The sequence below is a fragment of the Ursus arctos genome, unplaced genomic scaffold (genome assembly GCF_023065955.2).
Source record: "Ursus arctos isolate Adak ecotype North America unplaced genomic scaffold, UrsArc2.0 scaffold_32, whole genome shotgun sequence".
Classification (NCBI taxonomy): domain Eukaryota; kingdom Metazoa; phylum Chordata; class Mammalia; order Carnivora; family Ursidae; genus Ursus; species Ursus arctos.
Window position 1 is genome coordinate 14,342,264 of NW_026623008.1, and position 23,870 is coordinate 14,366,133.

Below are 23,870 nucleotides of genomic sequence, written 5' to 3' on the forward strand. Positions count from 1 at the left end.
GGCCGGGGAGAGCGCAGGGGCATGTGGCAGAGAGGAGACCAGCTATGTGGCTCCTGGAAACATGAATCCAGTTGGCAAAGCTGAGTGCCCGGATTCTAGCTCCAGAGGCCCCAGGGTCTCCTTCACCCATTGGGGTGCATTGCCTCCAGGGAAGCTGAGCAGATGACTTCTGAAATCCTAAGCTCAATGAGACCCTCCCAGCTCTGAACACTTAGAGAGCAACTCTTTTGTCTCTTTAAGGATTCATAAAATGTCAGGATCTGAAAAGATCAGAGCCCGGTCTCTCTCCCGTTTTACAGATGGGTAAACTGAGGCCCAGAGAGAGACAGTGAGTTATCCGAGACCACTAGGCTCTCCTGCCTCCCAGCTAAGGAGTCTCCCATGGCCCCACACCACGCCAGGCAGTCAGGGATTCTATCCCCCTCTTCCAATCGGGAGTCCTCCCCACCGTGAATTCCCTGGTATTGTCCTCACATTTGGACAAGTGCCAAGAACTGATCTCATCTCTGCAGAGCCCCACATGCCACACGTCCTGATGGAGAAAGGGGACATGACCCTGGGAGAGTTCGAGCAGCACTTGAAAGGAAGAACGGAGTTTATTAAAGGGATGAAGAAGGACAGCAGGGCAGAGAGACAGGTGAGGGTGGCTGGGACCGAGTCTGTGGTGGCAGAAGGGGGGTGACACTTGGTCACCACTGGACCAACAAGGATACCAAGCAGCGGAAGGGGGTGGCTTATCGGGTCACTCCCACAGCAAGCTGGTGGCAGATCCTCATCCCTGTTTCCCTCAGCGGGCTGGGGCGCCGCTGGGAAGATGGACAGCCAGATGCAGCAGGCACCCTGTCCTCCCACCTCCTGCCAGGCCACCTCCTCCTGGTGCCACCAAGGGGCCTAAGCCAGGTGACATTCTAGGCGGCTGGCAAAAACAACCTTGGTCTTCTCCAAGTTACTCCACCCCACAGGGCCCCCAGGACCCTACAGGCAGGTGCCCTCCCAGCCCCATCTTTACCCCTGGGCCCTTCTTTTCCCACCTGCTGAATGGGTCTCCTCTCGTCCTTCCTCTGAGATCCTTGCTGCTATTATGTAAAGAATAAAGGCAGAGCAGAGAAAGCCTGAAGAAGACCCTTTCTCGGCCCAACCCCCCCCCCCATGAAGTGCCAATACGAGGAGGCCTCCACAGAGGGGTGAGCTGGGGAAGGCTGGTACAAGGCCGGGACCCTGGCTCTAAATTATACCAGCAGAGTTTCCTGCTCATGGCCCTGCACACCAAGCCAGGCCCTGAATGCCAAGTCAGGTTTAAGACCGATGGCACACTTCTTTTTTTGGTCTCCCCTTTTTAGATGAGAACATTGAGGTTTAGCACCCAAAAAGAACTGGTGAGCTGGGAGGAGGTAAAGATCGTTCTCTTGGGAGTTGGCTTTGGTCGACGTGAGGCTAAGGACTTAAGAGTCGATCCTGGGGGCAGCTTCGCTGGATTTAAGAGCCCCTCCCTGACTGGCAGAGGACTATGGCAAGGGGGGAGGTATGGGAATGTGTAGACCGCTTCCTACTCACATCATCCCCATTGTTAGACATCCCTGGAGGGGCCTGGTGGGGGGTGGGAGGGAGGCAAAGGGAAAGGGTCAGTAGCTCATGGCCCATATCATTCCATGTTAGGGTCCCCACTGGAAACCCTGCCTTCCCAGAGGGGCCCTCTCCCCCAGATGAGTCATTGGGAGAAGAGGCTGGGGCCAGATTCTCAGAGTGGAAGTGGCCCTGAGCTGTGGGAACTATAGCATGTGGGCAACAGTGGAGGCAGTGGGGCTCCCAGGCCTGGGGCTGGCTCCCCTGCCTGCCAACACCTACCAATTAGCTCTGGGACTGCCGAAGCAAATGAGAATTTGCCACCTTGGGTTGGTTATGCAAATACCCTGTATTCTCGTGAGCTCCAGGGATGCTAGGGATCACTCAAAGCTGCTAAGAAGTGATGAGTTTATTGTAATTGGATAAAGGCAACCGGAGGAGACATTGGAGAATCCTCTCTGAGAGGCAAAAATCAGGTTCCCAGAAGGGGCTCCTTTCACCAGCAGATGTGGCTGTTGCTGCCTAAGGCTCTGTCTTCCAGAGAGCCAGGCTGGGCAGTGGCCTTTGGCAAAGGAGCTCCACGGCGGGGAGGGGGGGGGGGCACGATCCCTCACCGAGGAGGGAGGCAGGCCTCCAGAGGGTGAACATCAATCAGGAAGAGTGGGTATGACACGCTGTCAAAGCTGTGATTTAGCAAAGAGGCAGCAAATGACACAGAGGAAGACACCATGTACCAGAGACAGAGATGCAGAGAGAAGCAGAGACAAGTAGAGACAGAAAGACTGGGGGGAAAAAAAACCCAGAGATGCACACATAGGTCAGTGGCAGATAAAAAGACCCACACAGATTCATCCTCTCATGTATTCTTTCAACAAACACTGTGTCCCCAGTAGATGTCAGGCTCTTCTCTAGGCAGTGGGGAGACAACGCTAAAAATGACACATCCTTGTTCTCATGAAGCTTACATTCTAGCACAGACAAGAAGTAAATGAATGAGCAAGATCAGTGTGGAGAGGACTGGGGACTATGAAGGAAATAAAGCAAGATAATATGATAATGAGTGATAAGTGTGGGTGCTGGTTAGCCCAGGGTTTAGAGAAAGCCTGTCTGAGAATGAGACCTGGTGAGTGGTGAAGAACAGAAGATCGTGCTCAGAACCAGAAGGAGGACATGGTGACATGTTCAGGAAACAGGTGGCCGGTGTTGCTGAAATGCTGGGAGAAGAGCGGGCAAAGATGGGGTGAACAGAGAGGCATGGGTCAGGCATCAGGGGGCCTCGTACCATGATGCTAAGTATGAGGGGAAGCTATTGTTTAAACAACAGATGACAAGAATGGTCACACTCCCTGCCCTATGTAGAAGGGACCGCAAGGAGGGGTGCCTGGGTGGCTCGGTCGGTTAAGCATCTGACTTTGGCTCAGGTCATGCTCTTGGGGTCCTGGGATCCAGCCCCACCTCTGGCCCCTGCTCAGCGGAGAGACTGCTTGTCCCTCTCCCTGCTCATGCGCGCGCTCTCTCTCTCTCGTAAATAAATGGAAAAAAAAAAGAATGACGCGCAGGGAGATAAAGGTGGCAGAAAGAGGCCCCTCAGGGTCCAGACAAGAGACAATACTGTCCTGCACTGGGGTGGTGGCAGTGGGGCAGAGAGCAGAAGACACGTTCAGAAACATCTTAGCTGCAGAAATGACGATCCTTTGCTGAATGGTAGATGTACGGGGTGAGCACAGAGAGGAACCCAGGACAACCCCTAGGTCTTGGGTTTGAACACCTGTGTGCATGATGATGTCATCGACTGAGTTGAGGAAGGGGATCCAATAAAAACAGAGAAACAGACACAGCGACCCAGGGACACAGACACAGACAAAGAGAGAGAGGAAGTCGGGGTGCAAAGGGGGGGCAGCATGAGGACGAGGAAATGAGATTTGGCTCAGCATGCGTGGGTGCGTCCGGAAGCCGCGTTCAGCAGCAGCATGCCAGGGCCAGCAAAACACACACACACACACACACACACACACACACACAAAGATAAAGAACTACGAATCTGTCCTCCCTTTAATGTTTAGGAGCCCATCTCTCCATGGGGCTCTAAGTTAAACCCCAGAGGGTTTAGTGACGGTGACTCCTATTTGGAGACAGCTGCTCTGTGCCAGACAGCAGGCTTCACAAGCATGACACTGAACTCAGTGAAATAGGCACCATTGTCTTCATGCCATGGATGAGGAAATAAGCACTCGTCAGTCCACCCTAAAGATGGGGGCAGGTGTCCTGAAGAGGGAAAATCTGAAGAAGAGTAGGAAGTTAGCAGAGAGAGAGAATCAGAATCAGTAAACCCAGGACAGCTGAGCTGGAGAGTGGCTTAGACCCTGGAGGTGAAAGCCAGAGAGATGCTTTCCAGCTGAGGGCCAGCACCTGTGTGGGGGCTTCCTGCCCAGGGTCATCCCCTAACCGCCCTGAGAAGGGGACGTCATTTCCCCACTTTATAAATCAAGAAACAGACCCAGAGGAGGGACTTGAACAAGATCACAGGGCGGGACGGTGAGAGCTGGGATTTAAACCCCGGTCTTTCTGCCTCCGAAGTCCATGCAACTGTGAAAGTCTAGCACACGGAAGAGCCAGGTGCAGACGACCTGGGACTGTCTCGTGCAGAGCGTGAGTGGGATCTTGGCAAAGCCTGGTGAGGAATGGGGGGACCAGCGTGAGCCCCGAGGAGCAGCTCTGGACCCCTGGAATGCCCAAAGTGAGTTTTCCTTTGTCCTCCAGACAGAAATCATCCGGAAACGCCTCCACAAGGACATTCCCCACCATTCGGTCATCATGCTCAACTTCTGCCCTGACCTCCAATCAGTCCAGCCAAACCTGAGAAAGACCCATGGGGAGTTTATCTTCCTCATTGACCGGAGCGGCAGCATGAGTGGGACCAACATTCACCGTGTCAAGGTACCTGTATGAGGACCCCCATCCCCGGGGACTTAGGGCTCCCGGGTAGATCATCTGTGCTCCCCCAAACCAGCTTCCTCAGTACTCTTGTGTTCCAAGCAGCCCTCCTTCCACACCTGAACTGCTTTCCTCAATGACTACCCATGACTACAAGGAACAACTTAACTTTTAAAAATCAGTTTGAACAGAGACACCCAAACTCAACTTGTTCCCAACATAAAACTTTGAAGGGGTGTGAATGGAGGTAGAATTATTGTCCAAGGGATGAAGTCCTCTAGAGCTTTCCTTGGCACTCTGCAAACCTTTGCTGAGGGCCTGCTCTGGCTGAAACACCTCACTAGGTCCTGAGTGATGAGGGGCCCAGAAAAGAGAGGAAGGAACCAACATTTGCTGAAGCTTACTATGTATCAGATACAACCCTAGCCACTTAATGCACAGCTTGGTGATTAATCCGAACAATAATTCTGTGAGGTTGGCCCTATTGTCACCATTTTCCACATGGGAAAGTCAATCCTGAAAATTTCGGTAACCTTCCCAACGTCACACAGCTGGTGTGGTCTAAAATGAAACTCCTGTCTCTGTTCCTACCACCTGACATTAGAGATTCATTGCACATGGCCTTAAGGAGTGTATCATCCAGTAGAAAATATTTGGTTCATTTTTTTTTCAAGTGCCTGATATGTGCAAAGCCCTGTGCTTGGCCATGTGGAAAGACAGCAGGCTGTAAACATAAGTCCTGCCCTCCAGGAGCTCACAGTCAAGCGAAGGGGCAGCCCTGCTAACCAGCCATAGCTGGGAGCATGGCCTCATTGCAGTGGGAAGTTCTGAAGGAGCACAGAAGAGTGATAAACCTTCCTCCCCATGTATCCAGAAGCATTTCATCTCCCTCAGGAGATTATTCACCTCGATTATGGCATTATCTAGCTCTTCTTTGTATTTTTTATTGTGTAGACGTGTGCCTCCTCTTTTGGAGTTATGAACTCATTAAGGGAAAGGACCAGATCTTTCTCATCTATCTCTCCCTGTGGAGCCTGGCTCTGTACTTATGCATAAAAAGCCCCCAGTCGCTGTTTATTGAACTGGGTAAAAGCGCATAGTTCAAGGAAATGAAGGATGTGGGAACAAGAAGAGAGAAGGCTCTGCTGTCACCTGAAATTTCATCCCTCCCCCTAGTTTGTCCCTGGAGCAAACTCTTGTTTCCAGGGCAACAGGACTGGCAAGGAGGGGAGGGTTTGGGTGGGATCTGTGATACCAGCTATCTCCTCGGGCTTGCTATGATTGGACGTATGACTGAGCAATCATATATGAGACCAAAGTTCCTGTTTGAAGCTTCTTGACACTGAGGTGTGGGACTGGTTGTCACCTTCTCCCGAACTCTGCCGTCTATCTAAGGCAAGAATCAGACAGGGAGCTGTCCATAGTCCTGCTTAAGCACACTGCAGGCCTGTGTGGCCATGTGTATTTCATTCCATAGCTCTATCAATGTGTAAGACATCTCTTCAGTTACTCTAAAGTATCATGGGATCTTATGATGTCTCTTAGAGAGCGTTTAATCCATTTTCCCAGTAAGGAAACTGAGTCTCCAAGAGGCTGTTTTCCCCAGCATCACAGATCTAATGAGGAAATCAAAGCCTTCCCTATCTTGGATCAGTGCTCATTTTCCTTACCCTGTTGATAGGGAATGATAATACTCTTCTACTGAGAAAAACTCTCTTCTCTGATTATGTCATTTCCGCTCCATGGCTTAGTAGAAAGAGCAATGCCTGGGTTTGGGGATCGTTCTGCCACTGACTTGCTATGTGGCTTTGGACAAGTTGACTCTCAGCTCTGGGATTCAGTTATCCTTTCTGTAAAGTGAGAAGGAAAAATTAATTCAGGGAGGGCAAACATATGTCACATGTCCCTTTGTTTCCCTCTCCCAAGGCCAGACAGACATCAATAATTGACCATGGCATTTTTTTCTCAGGCTGAGCCTGGACTCATTCTCTATATCCTTGTCATCTCTGGGTTCCAGGCTGTTACTACCAGATAAATGGAGTTAGTTTATGAATGGAAATCCATTTCCTGAACTAAAGACCTTTCCAACCTTTACCTTCCAGAATTTTCAGACAATAACTTCATCTGGCTCCCCTCTCAGTGCCTTTCCCCTTTGGTGTCTCTTCTGCTTGCTTTTCCAGTTCGGCTCACTAAGCTCAAGGTCATTCCTTCACAAATGGCTTTGCCCTGGCACAATCCATTCTGCTACACATGCCCCCTTTGAGAGAAAGGTGCCGAAATTACGCAAGGCACACACTCCTTTCCCCACTGGCAATGAGGCCATAAGCGGTTTGCTTGAGTCATTAATTGCGGCCCGTTAGGTAGACCGTTTTGGGAAAAACTAGGCTTAGGAAGGTAGGAGAGAGAAATCTGAATAGCCACACCACGGGGGAAAGTTCAGCCAATTTAATTTCCTGCAGCTGGTCTCATTCTCCAGCTGCCCCTGGCTACCAAAAACATGGCTTTAAAAATTCTAATAGGTGCAATCAGAGACAATCTTTATGGATCAGCAGAGTCTCCCACTAGCAGGAATAGACATTCGCGGCTAATGAAAAAATAAGGAGATATTGACTTCTTCTGTAGAGACACAAAATGTACTGACGTGGGCAATAAGAAGAGATGAGGGAACATTGACATTAATGTTTGATGTTTACAGAGGGGATGGGAGAGGGGCTGCAGGTCTGTGGAGCCTGCAAGGCTATAGGCTGCGGAAGTTCCCAAGATCCAGTTGCAACTAACTGCTTCCTTCTTGATTCTGGAATACAGTTTGTCTCTCCGAAGTCATGCTGAGATCCCTAGGGTGCCATCGATAAACTACTCAGGGATGAGGGAGAGCCCCTCATTCCCGGGCTCTGTGCCAGGGCAGAGAGCCAACAGGAATAATGATCTTTGAGCTATGTTTTAAAAGCTGTCCTGTTCTTAGGTTTTGTGATCCAGTGCAACCTCTTAACCACCCTGCACCTCAGTTTCCTTCTCTGTAAAACAGAGGTGTTGCTATTAATATGTTTCTCATTGGACTGGTGACAGTAACCATTTACTGAATGTTTACTACGTGCCAAGCTGAGGTTCCAAGGAGTGACCTAACTCGTCCAAGGTCAAGTTAGTAATGGTAAAAGTGAGATTTAAACCCACTGTACTATAATACATGTTATAGCGATGAAATGAGATAGTTAATAGAAAGTGCTTAGCACAGGGCTTGGCACATAGTAATTGCTTGAGATTTATTGTTGCTCTGTGCTGCCGCCATCATCATCATCATCATCATCATCATCCCTCCTGCCATCTCCTCCACCTTTCCTCCTTGTGATTATTTATTTCAACAGTCCTCATCAAGGGCTCCTGGTGTTGCATAGTTAAGTCAGTTAGGACTCTGTAATGTTCCCAGACTTTGGAGGCACAGTGACACACGTTTGAGTGCTGGCTCTACTACTCTCAGAATGCTCACCAATGAGTCATTGCACCCCTCTGTGCCTCAGTTTTCTCTTGTATAAAATGGGGATCATATTGTGCCTGCCTAAAGCGTCATGGTAAGGATTACGTGAAGTAATGCATATAAAGTATCTCCTGGGCATTTAACAAATATGCGCTGAAGAGACTGCCCCTTAGAGACTTGTCCTGAGTTAACCATAAGTAAGGAGCGTCGGATGCAGAAAGGCCTGGATGAAAGTCTGTTCCACCCACAGTGTGCCCTGGACCCAGCCACATGCCTCCCTTGGACGTTGATTTCATTTTTGCAGAAGGGAGTGGATGCTCCCTGCTCTTCCTACCTGTCAGGGTCAGCAGGAGGTGAAATGGAGCTGGCAAGAATAATAGAAAGGCTTTGAGAAGTCAGACTTGCTACACAGATGAGAAGTTTTATGACGATGGCTTTGGTCCAGACTCTGGTCTCTGTCAGCAAATTTCTTGATCTGAGGGAGAAGGCACTGTTGGGTGCGGGCAGAGGGGTGAAAGCCTCTCTGGAGGCTGCTTCTGTGCTGGGATGAGAATACTGCTGGGTGATGGCAGAGCTAGTAATTCCTTCCCGAACTCTGAAAATCCCTTTCTTGCCTGCCAGGATGCCATGCTGGTGGCTCTTAAGAGCCTCATGCCAGCCTGCCTCTTCAATGTCATTGGGTTTGGATCCACATTTAAGACCCTCTTCCCTTCCAGTCAGACCTACAGTGAGGTAAGGAGGGGGTAGGGCTGGGTCTGGGATGGGTGGGTGATGAGGAGCAGAGGAAAAGAAGAAAAAGAAAGTGCAGGTGACCCTGAGGCCTGCCTCAGGAGCTGCTCCCCCCTGCCCCGTGGAAACTCAATGATGCCCACAGCAGGGAACTAGAGAGGCTGTCTCTGAGTATGCCATTTGCTGACATCTCATCTTCTGACATCCCTCCTCTTTAAAATAAGGACTATTTTGAGCAAAGTATGGGTGTGCACAGAGAGGAGGTGCAGGGAAGGGGTAGAGAGAGGATATATCCTAGGCCTGCCACTCACTGAAGCTTCTGTTTCAAGAGAACGATAGACTCCTACAAGGTTGAGCTAAAGCAGCGAATGGTAAGGGGTTACAGAGTGAATAGGTGGGGAGGTGGGCTAAGAATAGAACTCACAAGGCTCAAACTACAATTTAGAACAAGAGGACTGGGGCCCCAGCAGCACATTCGAAACTGGAGCATATCCTGTCCAGGTCTAGAAACAGGAAGAAAAAATGTAAGGGAGGGGAGGGAGAAAGGAAGAACACGTTTCAATGAAAAATAACTTATTATGTTTTTAAAATACAAAAATATTATACATATTGATTGTCCCACAATTTTTAAATCTGGATAATCAAAAAGAAAAATTAAAAAGTCTCCCATGATCACATCAGAAAAAAAAAAAAAGACCACCATTACAAGCTCAGTATAAATCCCTCCAGACTTTATTCTATGCATTTATACCCTTTTTTAATAAAGATAGGATTAGACCTGCCATACCATTCTCTAACCTACTTTCTAACACAACAGCCTATCATAAGCATATTTCCACGGCTTTACTGGCTTTAATGGCTGCCTGGTATTTCACTGCACGGATAAATCAGAAGCTATTGAACTAAATCCCTACAGTTGAGCTGTCAGTTGCTTCCACATTTTTCTATTCAGTCAACTTTGTAGCAAAGACTCCACACCCATCCTTAATGACTCCCTTGGGATAAATCTTTAGTCTTGTTGGCTCAAAAGGTATATATCCATTTCAAGACTTTTGATACGTGCCATTACCCCAAGCATGGGTATTGGAAGAACATCTTCATGACTCAGGAGCAGAACATCTGATGTCCAGTGAGAATCTGTCCTTGCTGCAGTGACATCCACCCAGTGCCAGGAGTCCTTGGCCAGTTGGGTTCCACAGTGTTGATCCAGGAGGAAAAGAATCTGAAGCCCACACTGGGCATATGATTTCCTCAAGGTGCTGTAGGGATTTAGCACCACAGGTGGGCCAGAACTTGAGTTTTAAGATTTCTAGCATGGTGGTTTTACCACTACACCTCCTGCCTCGCTCATCAAAAAAGGACTCATTTGTGCTGAGCAATCGGGGCTTGACATGCTACCTTTTCCAGGGGTGTTTATATTTTTAATGAGGAAAAAAGAAAGGACAGTGGTGAGTTAGCACATCATGGACAGCATTTAGGGCATTCGTAGGGGGTGTTATTGGGCAGAATCACACCAAATGAGTGGCCATCCATTCCTCCTGTGCTTGGATCTAAGGGATCCACGGATCCATGGATCTAAGATCTAGGGAAACGAAGGACTCATCCTCCAGGGGGCTTACGGTCTCAGCTCCATATGGTGATCCTGGGGCCTATCTTCCCTGTCCGTGGCCCTTCCCTGCAGGAGAGCGTGGCCATGGCCTGTGACAACATCCAGAGAATGCGTGCTGACATGGGTGGCACCAACATCCTTTCCCCACTCAAGTGGATCATTCGGCAGCCAGTGCGCCGAGGTCACCCGCGGCTTCTCTTCCTGATCACAGATGGTGCCGTCAACAATACCGGCAAGGTGCTAGAACTGCTGAGAAACCATGCCTTCTCCACCAGGTGGGCACAGGCTGAAGGTCTAGGCCTTGGTTATCCTGGGCTGCCCTGGGCTGGGGGTGCTGGAAGTGGGACATCATAGAAAATGCCAGAAGGAAAGGAGAGAACTCCAGTTCCTACAGTGCTTTGTCTCCAGAGTGGTGTAGTTGACTTTAACGTTCGCCTTTTTCCTTCAAGAGTTCAGGTGGGATGAGATAACCACACCTCTGCAGATAGATCCCAAAGGGCAGCCTAGGTGGAGGAAGTCCTTCCTGCTGCTTTGACTCTGTCCTGGGCTGGGAGTTTATGTGCTATTGTGAATGTGAGTGCCCACTGATGGCTGTCTGCCTTCTCCCTCACCCTCTGCCTGAAGCTAGGGTCAGCTCTCAGATAGCTCTGCTGGATCATGCTCTGTCCCTTTCCCCACCAAAGGGACAAAGAGAACACAGAGGATGGGAAGTAGCAGCCTCTCTTCTCCCCTTCCCCCAGGTGCTATAGCTTTGGAATTGGACCCAACGTCTGCCACAGACTGGTGAGAGGGCTGGCAACTGTGTCCAAGGGCAGTGCTGAGTTTCTGGTGGAGGGGGAGCGGCTCCAACCCAAGGTAGGCAAGAGGAGCTCAGTCTCTTCTGGTGCTGGTACCTCAGAGGCCCAGACCGGTCATACAGCAACTCAGTGGTAGAGCTGGGATTTCATTTCACCCAAGTCTGAGCTCCCCACTAGGCCACAATACACCCCAGTGAGAATCAGAGAGGTAGAGGCCACAGAGCAGGCAACTCCTGGAGTTAGTAGAGGACACTAGATCCACTGGTCTCCAGTCACTGGATCACATGCTCCATCCACTGGCTGGGCGGAACTGGGGCTCTGAAAGAGTCACTGCCTCTATGGATAAGGAATTGTGTTGGGGGTCATTCCTGGCCACATTCCTGATGATGACAAATGGTGGCTCAGAAGCATCTAAAGGACCCAGAGATCAAGATTATAGTCATCTCTCCATTTTCTGCACAGTTGGCACAAATAACCCAACTCTTAGAAAATCCTTGGGTCAGTCCAGATCCTCCAGGAAGCAGAGACAGAGCAGGATTTAAGAAGCTCATAACTACAAGAGGTTCATTGGGGAATAATGTCTGTGAAAGAAAAAAGAGGAAGAAGCAGGAAGGAGAACTGTTCAACCTATAATGAACATGCATACCCGTGAAAGGGAAAGAGGGAAGCAGGATTGAGCAGGGAGAGCTTCAGACTGCAAGCCTGGCAAGGTCTTAGCCAACGCAACAGGGAGCTCTGGAGCAAAGATTACCCATTAGGTCCTCAAATTGGGCTGAAACACCAGGCACTAGTATCCCTGATGTGCTCAGTCATTGTCGGGGGTCTTCCAGAGAGAGGTGTGGTCTTGGCTGGAAAGCTGGGACATTGCATCTGGAGACTATCACCTAACTGCATTCCTTGCAGCAAAAGGTCACAGTCTTCCCCCAACGGGCATCTGGGAGTGCACCCTTATGGCTGCCATAAGCCCCAAATCATTTTTCTCCAGCTTTGCGGTATGTTTGAAGAAATCAGCCTAAGTGATGCAAAACCACAGCTATCGTTTACTGAACACCTATCATGAGGCAGCGACTTCAAGTCCAGTATCTCAGCTAATCCTCCCAACTACATTGAGAGTTGAAAATTACTAATTCACTTTACCGGAAAAGGAAACTGAGGCCCAGAAAGGCAAATTAACTTGCTCAAGATCGCTATCCAGTCCATGCTTTGACACAAACTTTCTTTGGGCCCCAGGCTTGTCTCAACCTTACTCTGGGTCTTAGATCTCCTCATTATAAAATGCCAAGCTTAGAGAAGCAAGATCTGCTCCAACTCTGACATTCTAATAGTCTAAGAAGCTCAGAGGCCTGTTCACTGCTGGACAAACCACCCAAGGCCTATTGTGTCTTCTTCTCTGCTCACACACCCCCAGGCTCATACCCACATGGTCTTTGTGCTCCTCCTCTGTGCATGCCCCTGCTCACACGTGCCCCCAACTCATGTTCTAACCCTGCCCAACAGATGATCAAATCCCTGAAGAAGGCCATGGCCCCAGTCCTGAGTGATGTAACTGTGGAGTGGGTCTTCCCCGAGACCACTGAGGTCCTGATCTCGCCTGTGAGCACCAGCTCCCTCTTCCCCGGAGAGCGGCTGGTGGGATATGGCATTGTGTGTGATGCCTCCTTATACATCTCCCATCCCAGATCTGTAAGTATCTTAGACATTCTAGAACTCCGTGGCTCCAGAACCTTGCCCGCAAAACCATCCTTAGCTGGAAAGACTATTGGTGGCCGCTAGGAACTAATCGGATCTAGCTTTACAGTTGTGGGGTCTGGTTGCCAGGCCATGGGCCTGTGGTCATGGTGACACTTCTTGGGTAAATGCTATCGTTGCAATACGTGGTTCTTAAGATCCCCTACAGCAGAAAAATTGGGGGAATGTGTTTAAAATGCAGAGCCCAAGGGGTGCCTGGTGGCTCAGTTGGTTAAGTGGCCAACTCTTGATTTCGGCTCAAGTCTTGATCTCAGGGTCCTGAGATTGAGTCCCGCGTTGAACTCTGTGTTCAGAAGGGATTCTGCCTCAGGATTCTCTCCCCATCTGCACCTCCCCCAGCTCTCTCTCTCTCTCAAATAAATAAATAAATCTTTTTAAAAAATAAAGAAAATAAAATGCAGAGTCACTGAACTCTACCTCTGAAACTAATAATATGCTATATGTTAATTAATTGAATTTAAATAAAATTAAATTTAACTTTAAAAATTATAATAAAAAAATAAAATGCAGAGCCCAAGCTCCAACCCAGGTCTGCTGAATAAAAGTCTTTGAGGGTAAGGCCCAGGAACCTGTATTTGACATAATCTCTCCAAAGTGATTTTGACAAACAACTCAGTTCAGGACAACTGAACTCAGGTTTCTTTCCCCAAAAGCTCTATTCAGGTCATGTCTCCTCAGATGAGTTTGTGTTTTACTTACACAGATCATTCTCTTGTATGTAGTGACAGAAGTGAGATAAAAGTGAGGAACTTCTGAAAGAAAGGTGGAATTCATGCTAGAATGTGGGGGGTTGCCTGAAATTTCCCCATCCCTCCTCTTTAGTGAGTCTCTCCATTCCTGCTTGAAGGATTTGTCATCTTATTTTATTTTTAAGCAGGAGTCACCAACTCATTGCCTAGAGGGACTGAGCAGGTATAAAATGAATGAAATGGATTTCTAAAAAGAAAAGGGGAAAACGCCATGAAGGGTAGCATTTATCCTGGAGTCCATAGAGAGGCAAGAGGAGTGGTGGGGACTATGGCAAACTGGATGGCACGTGGTCATCTAAACTGGATGGCCCCTCCCCAGCTCTAATAAACTTTCCAAACAGGAATGTGGGCTCTGCGTTAACGGTGCTTTCAATCTTGCAAGGGAAGTGAGAATTGTGTATGATTACTTCCAGCTTTTAGAATGTTATACAATCTCCTAAGAATCATGGTCAGGATAATGGTTAATATGTTATGGAGAGTGGGGCGTTCAGATGCAGGGAGAAGACGCTAAACATTATGTTGGTCTGTCTTCGAACAGTCTAGACCCTTCTTGGAGGTCTGGGAGGCAGCAGATGATCAACGGACCCTACCACTTGAAGGGATCATCACATAAATGTCTTCTCCTTTCCTTATCCACGAGACTGGCAAAGTTTTCTCCTAGTACTAGCAGGGCTGCTGGGGAAGGGTACCCTTGCCTATTGTGGTGTAAAAATGACTTGCCCACCTGGAAAGCAATCTAGAAATAACTAATGAAATTAGAAATACCTAACTTTTCAGCCCAGAAATCTTTCCTAAGACTCTAAAACCTAGAAATAAAAGTGATGTAAATGGATTTACGTCCAAAGATTCTCTGTAGCAATTTTTTTATAGTGCAAAAATGAAGGGCCGCAACGCAAATGCTTAAAAATGAGGAGTGGTAGAAAATCATGCAGTCGAAAGTTAAAAAGAATAGTTGATAAGCAGGATTTCCAAAATGTTTTAAGTGGGAAATTCAAGATACTGATCCATGTAAGTAATATAGTCCAGTTCTCATAAAATAAAAATCACCCCCAAAGCCCTTATGTTTTATATATATGTTTAGATCATAGAGAATGGAATGGAAAGAGCAGATGGCTCATTTTGTTAATTCCGGTTACCTACTTGGAGACAGCAGTGGCATTTAGAATTATATTTAAAATTTTTTTAAATAAAGAAGATAATTAAAAATATAAACAATATAAATGTTATGAAGTCAGTTCCATTCACCATCTCTTAAACAGAAGTCTGCCTAAATGACTCAAGCAAGCAAAAAGCTTGCCTGTTTTTCCAGATCTTCAAAGATGGAACGTCCACCACCCCCTGTCACAGCCCTGGCTGCCCTCCAGAGGTTCTTTCTGCCATCCACTCCCAGCCCTCTCTTCTCTCCCTCCCTCCAGGACAAGAGGAGACGATACAGCATGCTACACTCTCAGGGCTCCAGCAGTTCCAGTTCCGTCTTCTACCATTCCCAGGATGAGGGGCCCAGCCCAGACAGCAGAAACTGTGCCAAGAGTGTGGGGGCTCACTTCCACCTGAGGCAGCCCAAAGATGTGCAGCCATCCACCGGAGATGCCACCACTAATCCTGGTTTGTCTGCTACTCCTCGTGCTTCGCTCTCTCTTCCAGGGAGGCCATGATTGCTACATTTTACTGAGCACTTACTGTGTGCTGAGCCCTCTATACAAACCATCTCACTGAAGAGTTAGCAGCTGTGGAGATGGGTCCTATTCCACCGATTTTACCGGTGATGAAACTGAGGCTTGGAGAATTTTAGCAATTTGGCTAAGCTCAGGAAACCTCAAAGAGGGAGGGTACAGACGGGTCTAGAGCTGTTTGCATCCAAAGCCTCTGTATGGTGCTAATTTCCATTCATAGGGCATTTATTGGATCACCTACTAAGGCTAAGTACTGAACACAGCATAGGGAGCAAAGAGGATGCAAACATGGACTCTTGTCCTTCAGAAGCTCTCTGCCTAGCGGAAGAGAGACAGTTGGCTCTAACTTTGATAGAAGCAGAGTGACAGGGACCACAGCAAAGTTTAATAACCTGTAAGGGGGGGTCCCAAGAAAAGACACATTGGTAGAAGATATCAACAGAGACATAATGAGGACACAGATTCTTAGAAGCGGGAAGAGACAGGAGATTCCAGGCAGCAGAAACTGACTGAGCAAAGACAAAAATGTGACACCTAGAAAACACATACACAATTGATTACTCATCTGGTACGTTTGGAGCACAGTACATTGAAAAAGGAGCAGAAAGGACAGTAGCTGGGTAGATGGATTAGGACCAGTTTACCTAAGGCTTTGAACATCAGGGGAGCTGAGACATCTACAAATATTTCAGCAGGCAAGCAATGGATAACACAAGAAGTTTCCAAGCAGGAAAGGAGCATCCAAGCCTCCCCCACCCCCACCCCTCTGCTGTTCTCCACCCTGACGGCTCCCCTGTCACCACCCTATCCAGGTCAAGACTTCTCCCAGCGACGGCGGGCATATAGCACCAACCAGATCACCAACCACAAGCCCTCCCCAAGGGCCCCCACAGCCAGCGACCCCACAGTGCCTGCCAGGAGATACCCACTTCGGAAAGCCAAGCTGCAGGACCTCACCAACCAGACGAGCACAGATGCCCCGTGGTGGCAGATTGATTTGCAGGTACCTGAGCAGGGCAGGTTGGAGTTGGGGGAGATCATAGATGGGGAGACAGCTGTCTCCTGCTTCGGCCACAAGGATGGAGATGGTCCACTACTTCTGCTGCAGAATGAGTGTCTTCTTCCTCGTTTCTCTGGATCTTCATCTGCCTGAGCCCCTTTCTAATAATGGTACCCAGTATTCAGCGACATCACACATTCTCTGTACACTTCCTAGCTGGCAAGGAGCAGCCCCATCTACACTCATTTGATTTTATAGCTAGCACTCCTGTGAGAGGAAGGAGTGGGGGAGCTGACCACCCCCGCTCTGTATAGATGTGGAAATTGAGGGCCAAAAAGGTCAAGAGACTTATCCAGGGTCACATAGCCAGTCAGGGGATTGCAACCCAGGACCCTCTGCCTGCAAAGCCCCCACTTCCCTCCTCCATCACACTGCACCTTCTGCGAATCCCAGCATTCACTCAGGGCAGAGATCATCTCAGAGTTAGAGCCAGAACAGGACCAGTCCCCACTGTTCAGCTAGACGGGAGTTTCTCAGCTTCAGCACTACTGACACGATAATTCTTTGTTGAAGAGGCTGTGTCCTGTTTGGCAGGATCCCTGGCTTCTATCAACTGAATACCACCTTCGACCATGATAACCAAAGCTGTCTGCACTCATTGCCAAATTCCCCTGGGGAAGAGGGTAAAATCACCAGATCGAGAAACACTGTCCCAAACCAGAGTGGTGTTTGTTATTACCCACATACTTTATCCACTTTCTTAAGAATGGGCTTCGTGTAGCTTTGTCATTGTGAGTCACGGTGCCATAAAAGCAGTCTTTTGCTCTCCCCCTCCCACCCACCACAACCAGCCCTCCCCACCTCTCCTCTCCATAAGCTCTGACACTCCCCAAGGACAGAGACATTGTCCCCTTGTCCCTGCAGGCCCTTCTCTGTGCTTAGCCAGGGATCATTTGATGCGGTTGGAAGACACTGACCTTGGAGTCGGGTGGACTCTGCTCCTCAAACATGTTGCTTACCCTCTGAGCCCCAACCTCCCCATCTATGAAATGGGGAAAACAGTTTGCACAGCTGATTGAGCTAACTGCCGTCAGCAGGTATTGACTGGGAGCCAACTCTAAGTGGAAGGCTTGTAGGCAATGGCTGATAGGAGATGAAGTACCTGGTGCATCCCTGGTATACAGTAGGTGTCCTTTAAATGCCACTCTCCTTGGTGAGAGCTCTGGGCAGCTTAGCATCTGTCCTCTCCTGCTTGCTTCTGGCCCATCTTTGCTCATGTCTCCCTGATCACCTGCTTGGCTTCTTCTCCGGTCTGATTCTCCCCAACACACTTGTACAAATACACACACATGCGCGTGCGCGCACACACACACGCACATTCGCCTTCCCTGCAGCCTCTGGCTGGGTGAAGGGTTGAATCTTAGACTAATCCGTTGCCATAGAAACTGTAGCAGCGTCTGTTTCTCAGTGTGGTGGTGATGGTGGGGCAGGGGTGAGGGCAATCCCAGCCTCTGATGGGAGATGGGGATTAAGGACCCCTTGGGACCCAGCAGCCCTGGCTGGATACCAGCTCCTACCAAGGCTGTCCTACCAGTGACCAGTCCCTTTCTTCTTCCACACCCTTGTACCATCTCTAGGACCACAGGTCCAGAGGAGACAGGAAGGAGGACCCCCAGCCCCTGACCTAAGGAGCCCCCATCTAATGAAGAGGCACAATCCTCTTCCCAGTAAATATTTGATAGAGATGAGAAAGCCTCAATGGTTAACTGTTGACCTAAAAACCTGAGAGGCACTCTTCCTGTTTCGCCTTGCAAGTGCATTTGCGCCCCCGATCCCCTCCCCCTACCAACCATATGTGCTCCCAGAGGCACAAAATTCATTTTTAATTATTTAATATTCTTTAATTACAGAAGTAATACGTACTCCGAGTTTTCAATAAAAACCCTCACACAATTCAGGCAGGTATAAAGTAAAAATAAAATTACCCCTCCCCTGTGCCCAAACCCACTGATTTTCAGTGTTTCCTTCCAGAAATACTACACACACACACACACACACACACGCAACAAACATACATGTTTTGAATAAAATCACATTGTAAATCTCCAATTATATCCAATTATTATTGGATATCTCCAAAATCTAAAAGTAAATCTCCAATTTACTCTTTTAATGTCTTTTTTCTTTTTCTTTTTCTTTTTTTTTGATATTCAGTAAAATTCCTCTTTTTGGTGAACAGTTCTGTGAGTTTTGACAAATGCATAGTCCTGTAACTAGCTCCACAATCAAAATACTTAGAATGGCTACAATTGACTTGTTTAAAAATATGTTTGACCTTGCACATCTTCCCACAGCAGTATGAAGAAATTTGACTCATTACGGTGTTTGTTGTGTAGTGTTCCATTGCATGGGTCTACCACTACGTGTTTGTCAATCCCTATCGATGTGCACTTTGAGAGTGTCCAGAGAGTCACTTTTACAAACAACACTGCAACAAATCTACAGTACGTGCACATAGGTATTCGCATCCTTGAGCACGTCCGCGGAACTTCTAAAAATGGAATCGTTGGGTCAAAGGAGCTCGTGCACATTTAATGTTGATAACACACTGCTTAAGTGTCCTCCCACAGGTGTGCGTCAAGTTCATATTCCCATCAACGTTCACGAGAGAGACCCTGTCTCCCCACTGGCCGCAAAGGGTATCATCAAATGTTTAAATATTTGCCAATCTGGAAGATGGGGGGAAAATCATATAACTTCTTTTAATTTAGAGCAATGCTCATGTGGCAGAGCATTTTTTTCTTGGGTTTATTGGATACCTTTTCTGTGAATTGCCTATAGATGCCCTGAACCCATAGGCTACCTCTGCCCCCCACCCCAGTGATTTATAAGAGCTTTTTCTTGAAAATGATCTTTGTCATGTGTGTTGCAGATATATTTCCCAGTTTATCCCTTGCCTTTTGGTGTTTTTTGTACCAGCAAAGAATAGACAGATGAAATCCACAACACAGAAGAGAAAGTCCAGAAATAAAACCCATGTACATGAGAGCTTTGATAGGATAAAGGTAGGGAACTGATAAACCCTAGAAACTCAATGAATGAACCATATTTAATAAATGGTGTTGAGATCTGTACTACTCAGAAAATCAAGAAAAAGGCTGGTTCCTATTACTTTACACCAAAATAAATTTCATGTGAGTCAAAGATTTAAGCAAACAAAAATAAATCATAAAAATTCTAGAATTTTTTTTTGAGTGGGAAAGACCTTTTAAGCATGACATATGAGAAGACATAAGGAAAAGGCTGATAATTTTAGCCTCCTTCCAACATACACACAAAGTTTTAAACTTTATGGCAAAAAAGAGTGGGTTTAGAATATTATCCATGGTATGCGATTTTCCATGGTTTTCCACAGTTTGGACTTTATCCATGCTTTTGGACTATTTGTGTTGATGTTTGTCATGGGTAGTGGAAAGTAGGTTATGTGTCCTCTGGTACTGCAGAATGACCTGGGGTGCCCAGGGAAAGCTGTGGCTAGGGGTGGAGGGAAGGGGGCAACCACCAGCTCAGTCTCCTCCCCTCCCTCTTACACTCCTCTAGCCCTTGCTGAACAGTGGTCTGGACCTGAGCCAGGGCCCCAGACTCCGGGGCCCGGGAGCCCGCAGGCCCTCTCTGCTGCCCCAAGGCTGCCAGCCTAGCCTGCCCTCCGGCCAGGAGACCCAAACCTGGAGCCCCATGAAAGAGCCGGATCTTGGGTCTAGCCTGAAGCCTGCCTCAGACAGCCGTAGCCCAGGGGAACTGGGTAAGTGCCTACAGGGTTTAGAACCTGACCAGGGACAGGGAGGAATTCTTGCCTGTAGCCCTAGCCCAGCTTCAGATGATAGGACTGAGGGCAAATGCCTTTGTCTGTGCCCTTGCGGGGAAGGATAGGCTGTTGCCCATCCCTGCCAGAGAACCTCACCAATCCCACCCCCCCCCCCATCACCCTGGCCCTTGGGCTGGCAGTGAGGCTTCCAGAAGTCCCTGTGGCTGCCCAAGTGTCCCCACCCCACCCTATCTGGCCACCTCAGGAACTGGATTCCTGGAATACTCCATTTTGGGGACAGGTCCCTGCCATCCAACTGTCCTAGGGAAGGAGTCTGTGTTCCTCGAGGTGGAGGGTGGGGGAAAGAAGACTGTACTTTCTTGGCGATGTCTGCGCCCTAGGGAGGAATGACGTCCCTAAGGGCTGACCCTCTGTGCCCCATCTCAGAGCACCGCCTGGTTGTCCCTCTGCCTGCAGAGCCGTCCCATCACCCTTCTGCCTTCGAGACCCAGACATCCTCAGACTGGGAGCCTCCAGCAGAGTCCGAGGAGCGGATCAATCTGGGCAGGCCCCCTACCCCAGGCCCGGTGCTGGGCAAGGCCGTGGTCAAGGGCTTGCGCGACAGCCAACGTTTGCAGTGGGAAGTGACCTTTGAGCTGGGGCCCCCCGGGCCGGAGCCGGGAGCACACGAAGCCGACCTGTGGAGCGAGACCTTCCACCACCTGGCGGCCCGCGCCATCATCCGCGACTTCGAACAGCTGGCGGAGCGCGAGGGCGAGATCGAACCAGGTGAGCTGCGTCGCCCGCGCGCCCCTGACCGCCTCCGGGAGCCCCTCCTCACAGCCCCGCCCCAGGCCCCCTCCCCACCCCGGCCCCGCCCCCTCCTCATGGCTCCGGCGGAAGGCCCCACCCCGCTCCTGGCCCACGCACCGGTGATCAGCTCCCCTCCCCAGGCTTCAGCAACTTCCTTCTTCTCACAGCCCTGCCACTGTCTAGTGCTCCCCCTCTTCTCCCCCACCGCTGCCTCCTGGTGCCTCCCCTCTGCTCCTAAGCTCCCAGCCCCACCCTCCACCTCCCCCCACTCCCGAGACACACACACACACACACACACACACACACACACACACACACACACACACACACACACCAGGGTTCCATCCTTTCCTTGATCAGCCCCCAGCCCCCAGACGCCTCCCCCCAGCCTTGGGCTCCTGCACCCCTCCCACCCCGTCCGGCGATCCGGTGATCTGTCCTCTCCTCTCTTTCCTTTTCCCCCTCTTTTACAGTCCCCCATTCCGTCTCACTTCCCAGGGCTTCTCCTTGCAGCGCCCCCTGTAGGGCTCCAGAGACAGAACAATGGGGCCAGCCCTATCGCGCCAGACCTGCTCCCCTGGGACCACAGCTTCTTACAGAACCCATTAGACCTAGTTGGTCCACTCACTCACTCACTCATTCGTCAACGCCATTTATTGATTTTAGATCATCCCGGGGCCAGGCTCGAGGCTGAACAGTGCAGTGACCACCACAATTCCCATCCTTACTTATGGCACGGACCAGCAGGGAAGCTGATATGAATCAAATAATTATACACACAATTAATTGAGTGCATTTGTCCTGAGTACTCTTAAGAAATACAGGGATCCAAGAAATCCTATAACGGGGATGGTGGGGCAAACTTTCCTAAGACAGTGATTCCTGGGATCACGATGGTGCACATTTGGAGAAGAGATCGGTATAGATCTAGAGAACACTACTTGTGATAGAGTCATGCTTTGTTTATACAATAATATACTGCTTATATTTTACATCACTTGTTCTTTCGTATAATACATTTTTTTTCCTGAGCACCTCACCGTACAGTTTACAAAGCACCTGTCCATCCCTCACCTCCCTGGTTGCTTACATAGCCCTCTGGAGGCACCGAGCCACAGAGACTGCTCACTTGTTCAGTGGGAAGAACTTGGGTTTGGGGGTCAGATCATCCTGAGTTCTGATCCCAGGGGTCAGATCATCAGAACGCAGGATGATCTGACCCCAGGGCCATTACTAACTTGCTGTGTGACCCTGTGTTTTCCACTCTCCCTCTCTGGTTTTCAATGTTCTCTGCAAGACTGTCCCAATGGGCCAGACCAGTGGTCCCCACCCAGCTAGGGGACCTGTAAAATCCTGCAGCAAAGTTTTTATCGGATAGCTGCAAAATGAAAATAGAGAATACAGGTGACATAGAGGGTTATTGGGGTTTGGTTTTGTTGTTTGTTTAATTTTATTTTTAAGTAACCTCTACACCCAACGGGGGACTCAAACTCACAACCCCAAGACCAAGGGTGGCACACTCTACTGACTGAACCACCAGGTGCCCCTAGAGGATTTTTTTTTAGATAACACTCAAGTTATTTAAGGGGTGTAACTATCTTTTTGTCCTAGATGTCTTAGCTCTTTTACATTAAAATATCCTTATTTTATGAAATCATGATGAAGGTTAATAATCTTGGGGGCAGGGGCTTAACTTAACTGGCAAGTGGGCAGACCCCTTGATTTTAAGGGCTTATGGAATCCCAAAGACAGGGACCACTGGTCTAGCCCTTTCTTTTAGCTTCCAGAACGGCTGTGTCAGGTAGGACTTTCTGGGTCCGCACACCGACCCCCAGCTTCCCCATCCGCAGGGTCCAGCCGCCGTTACCAGGTGAACGCTGTGCACACCAGCAAGGCCTGCAACGTCATCAGCAAGTATACAGTCTTTGTGCCCGTGGACGTGAGCGAGAGGAGGTGCCTGCCCACCGTGGTGGGGTACCCCAACTCTGGTAAGGCAGACGGGCACTTCTGAGGTTCAAGCAGCCCCCCCTTGGCTGGCAGAGGGGAACTGGGACCCAATGGAGCACGGACCTGCAGAGAGGGGTACAAGGAATAGCCTAGAAGCAAAAAGGCCCCCAGCCAATGGTTCGGTCAGTCACCATAGGGTGGTGGGTACATGAGCCCCCACCCCACTGCTCTGCAGAAGGCAATGAAACCACCCCATTCCCTTTTTCCCACCAAATTAATAGGACTTTATTGTATTTTTCCAACTGGGACAATGTGTGTGGCTCTCTGTAGAAAATTCCAGAATAGAGAGAGACATAAAATAAATAAAAATGGCTGGAATTGACAGTCATCCAGAAGTGAGTAACTAATTACCTCCTTGGTATGACCATCCTTCCAGACTTCTCTCTATGAATATCTGCATGTAGAGAAATCAAAAGATAATTTTTCATGAATTGGATTATACCAATATGTGCTGTGTTCTACAAAACATGGGTGTGGAAAAGATCTTTCCATGGAGGTGAATGTCTCTCACCACTTTGATAGCTGCAGGGTTTTCTACTTTCATCATCATTTAGACAGTGCTCCCAAGCACTTTATCTACATCGAATGATGTAATCCTCAACACGGCTCCGCCAGGTAGATGCTATTATTACCCCCATTTTACAGATGGGAAGACAGGGGCAGAGGGAGTTAAGTTACCTGCCCAAGGTCACACAGCAGTGAGGGGCAGAGCCAGGCTTTGAATCCCATGGCCTGGCTGCAGAGTTTGTGCTCCCTCCGGCTTCTCTCCACTACCACATAAGGTTCATCAGAACCTTTTCCACCAGCCCCCCAGCTACTAGACCTTCAATTTATTCCCCTTTTGATTATTGTAAATTATGGTGCAAAAAACATCTTTGTACCCCTGTCTGGTTATCTCCTTGGGGTTAATTAACTCTCAGAAGTAAGATTATAAAAAAATAATAATAAAATAAAATAATTTTTAAAAAAA

The 23,870-nt window shown here is 48.9% G+C and overlaps 1 protein-coding gene across 1 annotated transcript in view; it reads left to right on the forward strand.

Moving 5' to 3' along the window:
• Nucleotides 1-23,870, forward strand: part of VWA5B1 (von Willebrand factor A domain containing 5B1) — a 39,304-nt gene that overhangs the window by 8,119 nt on the left and 7,315 nt on the right. Inside the window, exons 6-16 of the mRNA XM_026517170.3 lie at nt 513-637; nt 4,324-4,500; nt 8,591-8,701; nt 10,380-10,582; nt 11,048-11,162; nt 12,602-12,787; nt 15,018-15,207; nt 16,088-16,278; nt 19,876-20,077; nt 20,558-20,869; nt 22,744-22,881. Coding sequence (XP_026372955.2) covers nt 513-637; nt 4,324-4,500; nt 8,591-8,701; nt 10,380-10,582; nt 11,048-11,162; nt 12,602-12,787; nt 15,018-15,207; nt 16,088-16,278; nt 19,876-20,077; nt 20,558-20,869; nt 22,744-22,881 — 1,950 coding nt within the window. The remainder of the gene's footprint in view (nt 1-512; nt 638-4,323; nt 4,501-8,590; nt 8,702-10,379; nt 10,583-11,047; nt 11,163-12,601; nt 12,788-15,017; nt 15,208-16,087; nt 16,279-19,875; nt 20,078-20,557; nt 20,870-22,743; nt 22,882-23,870) is intronic.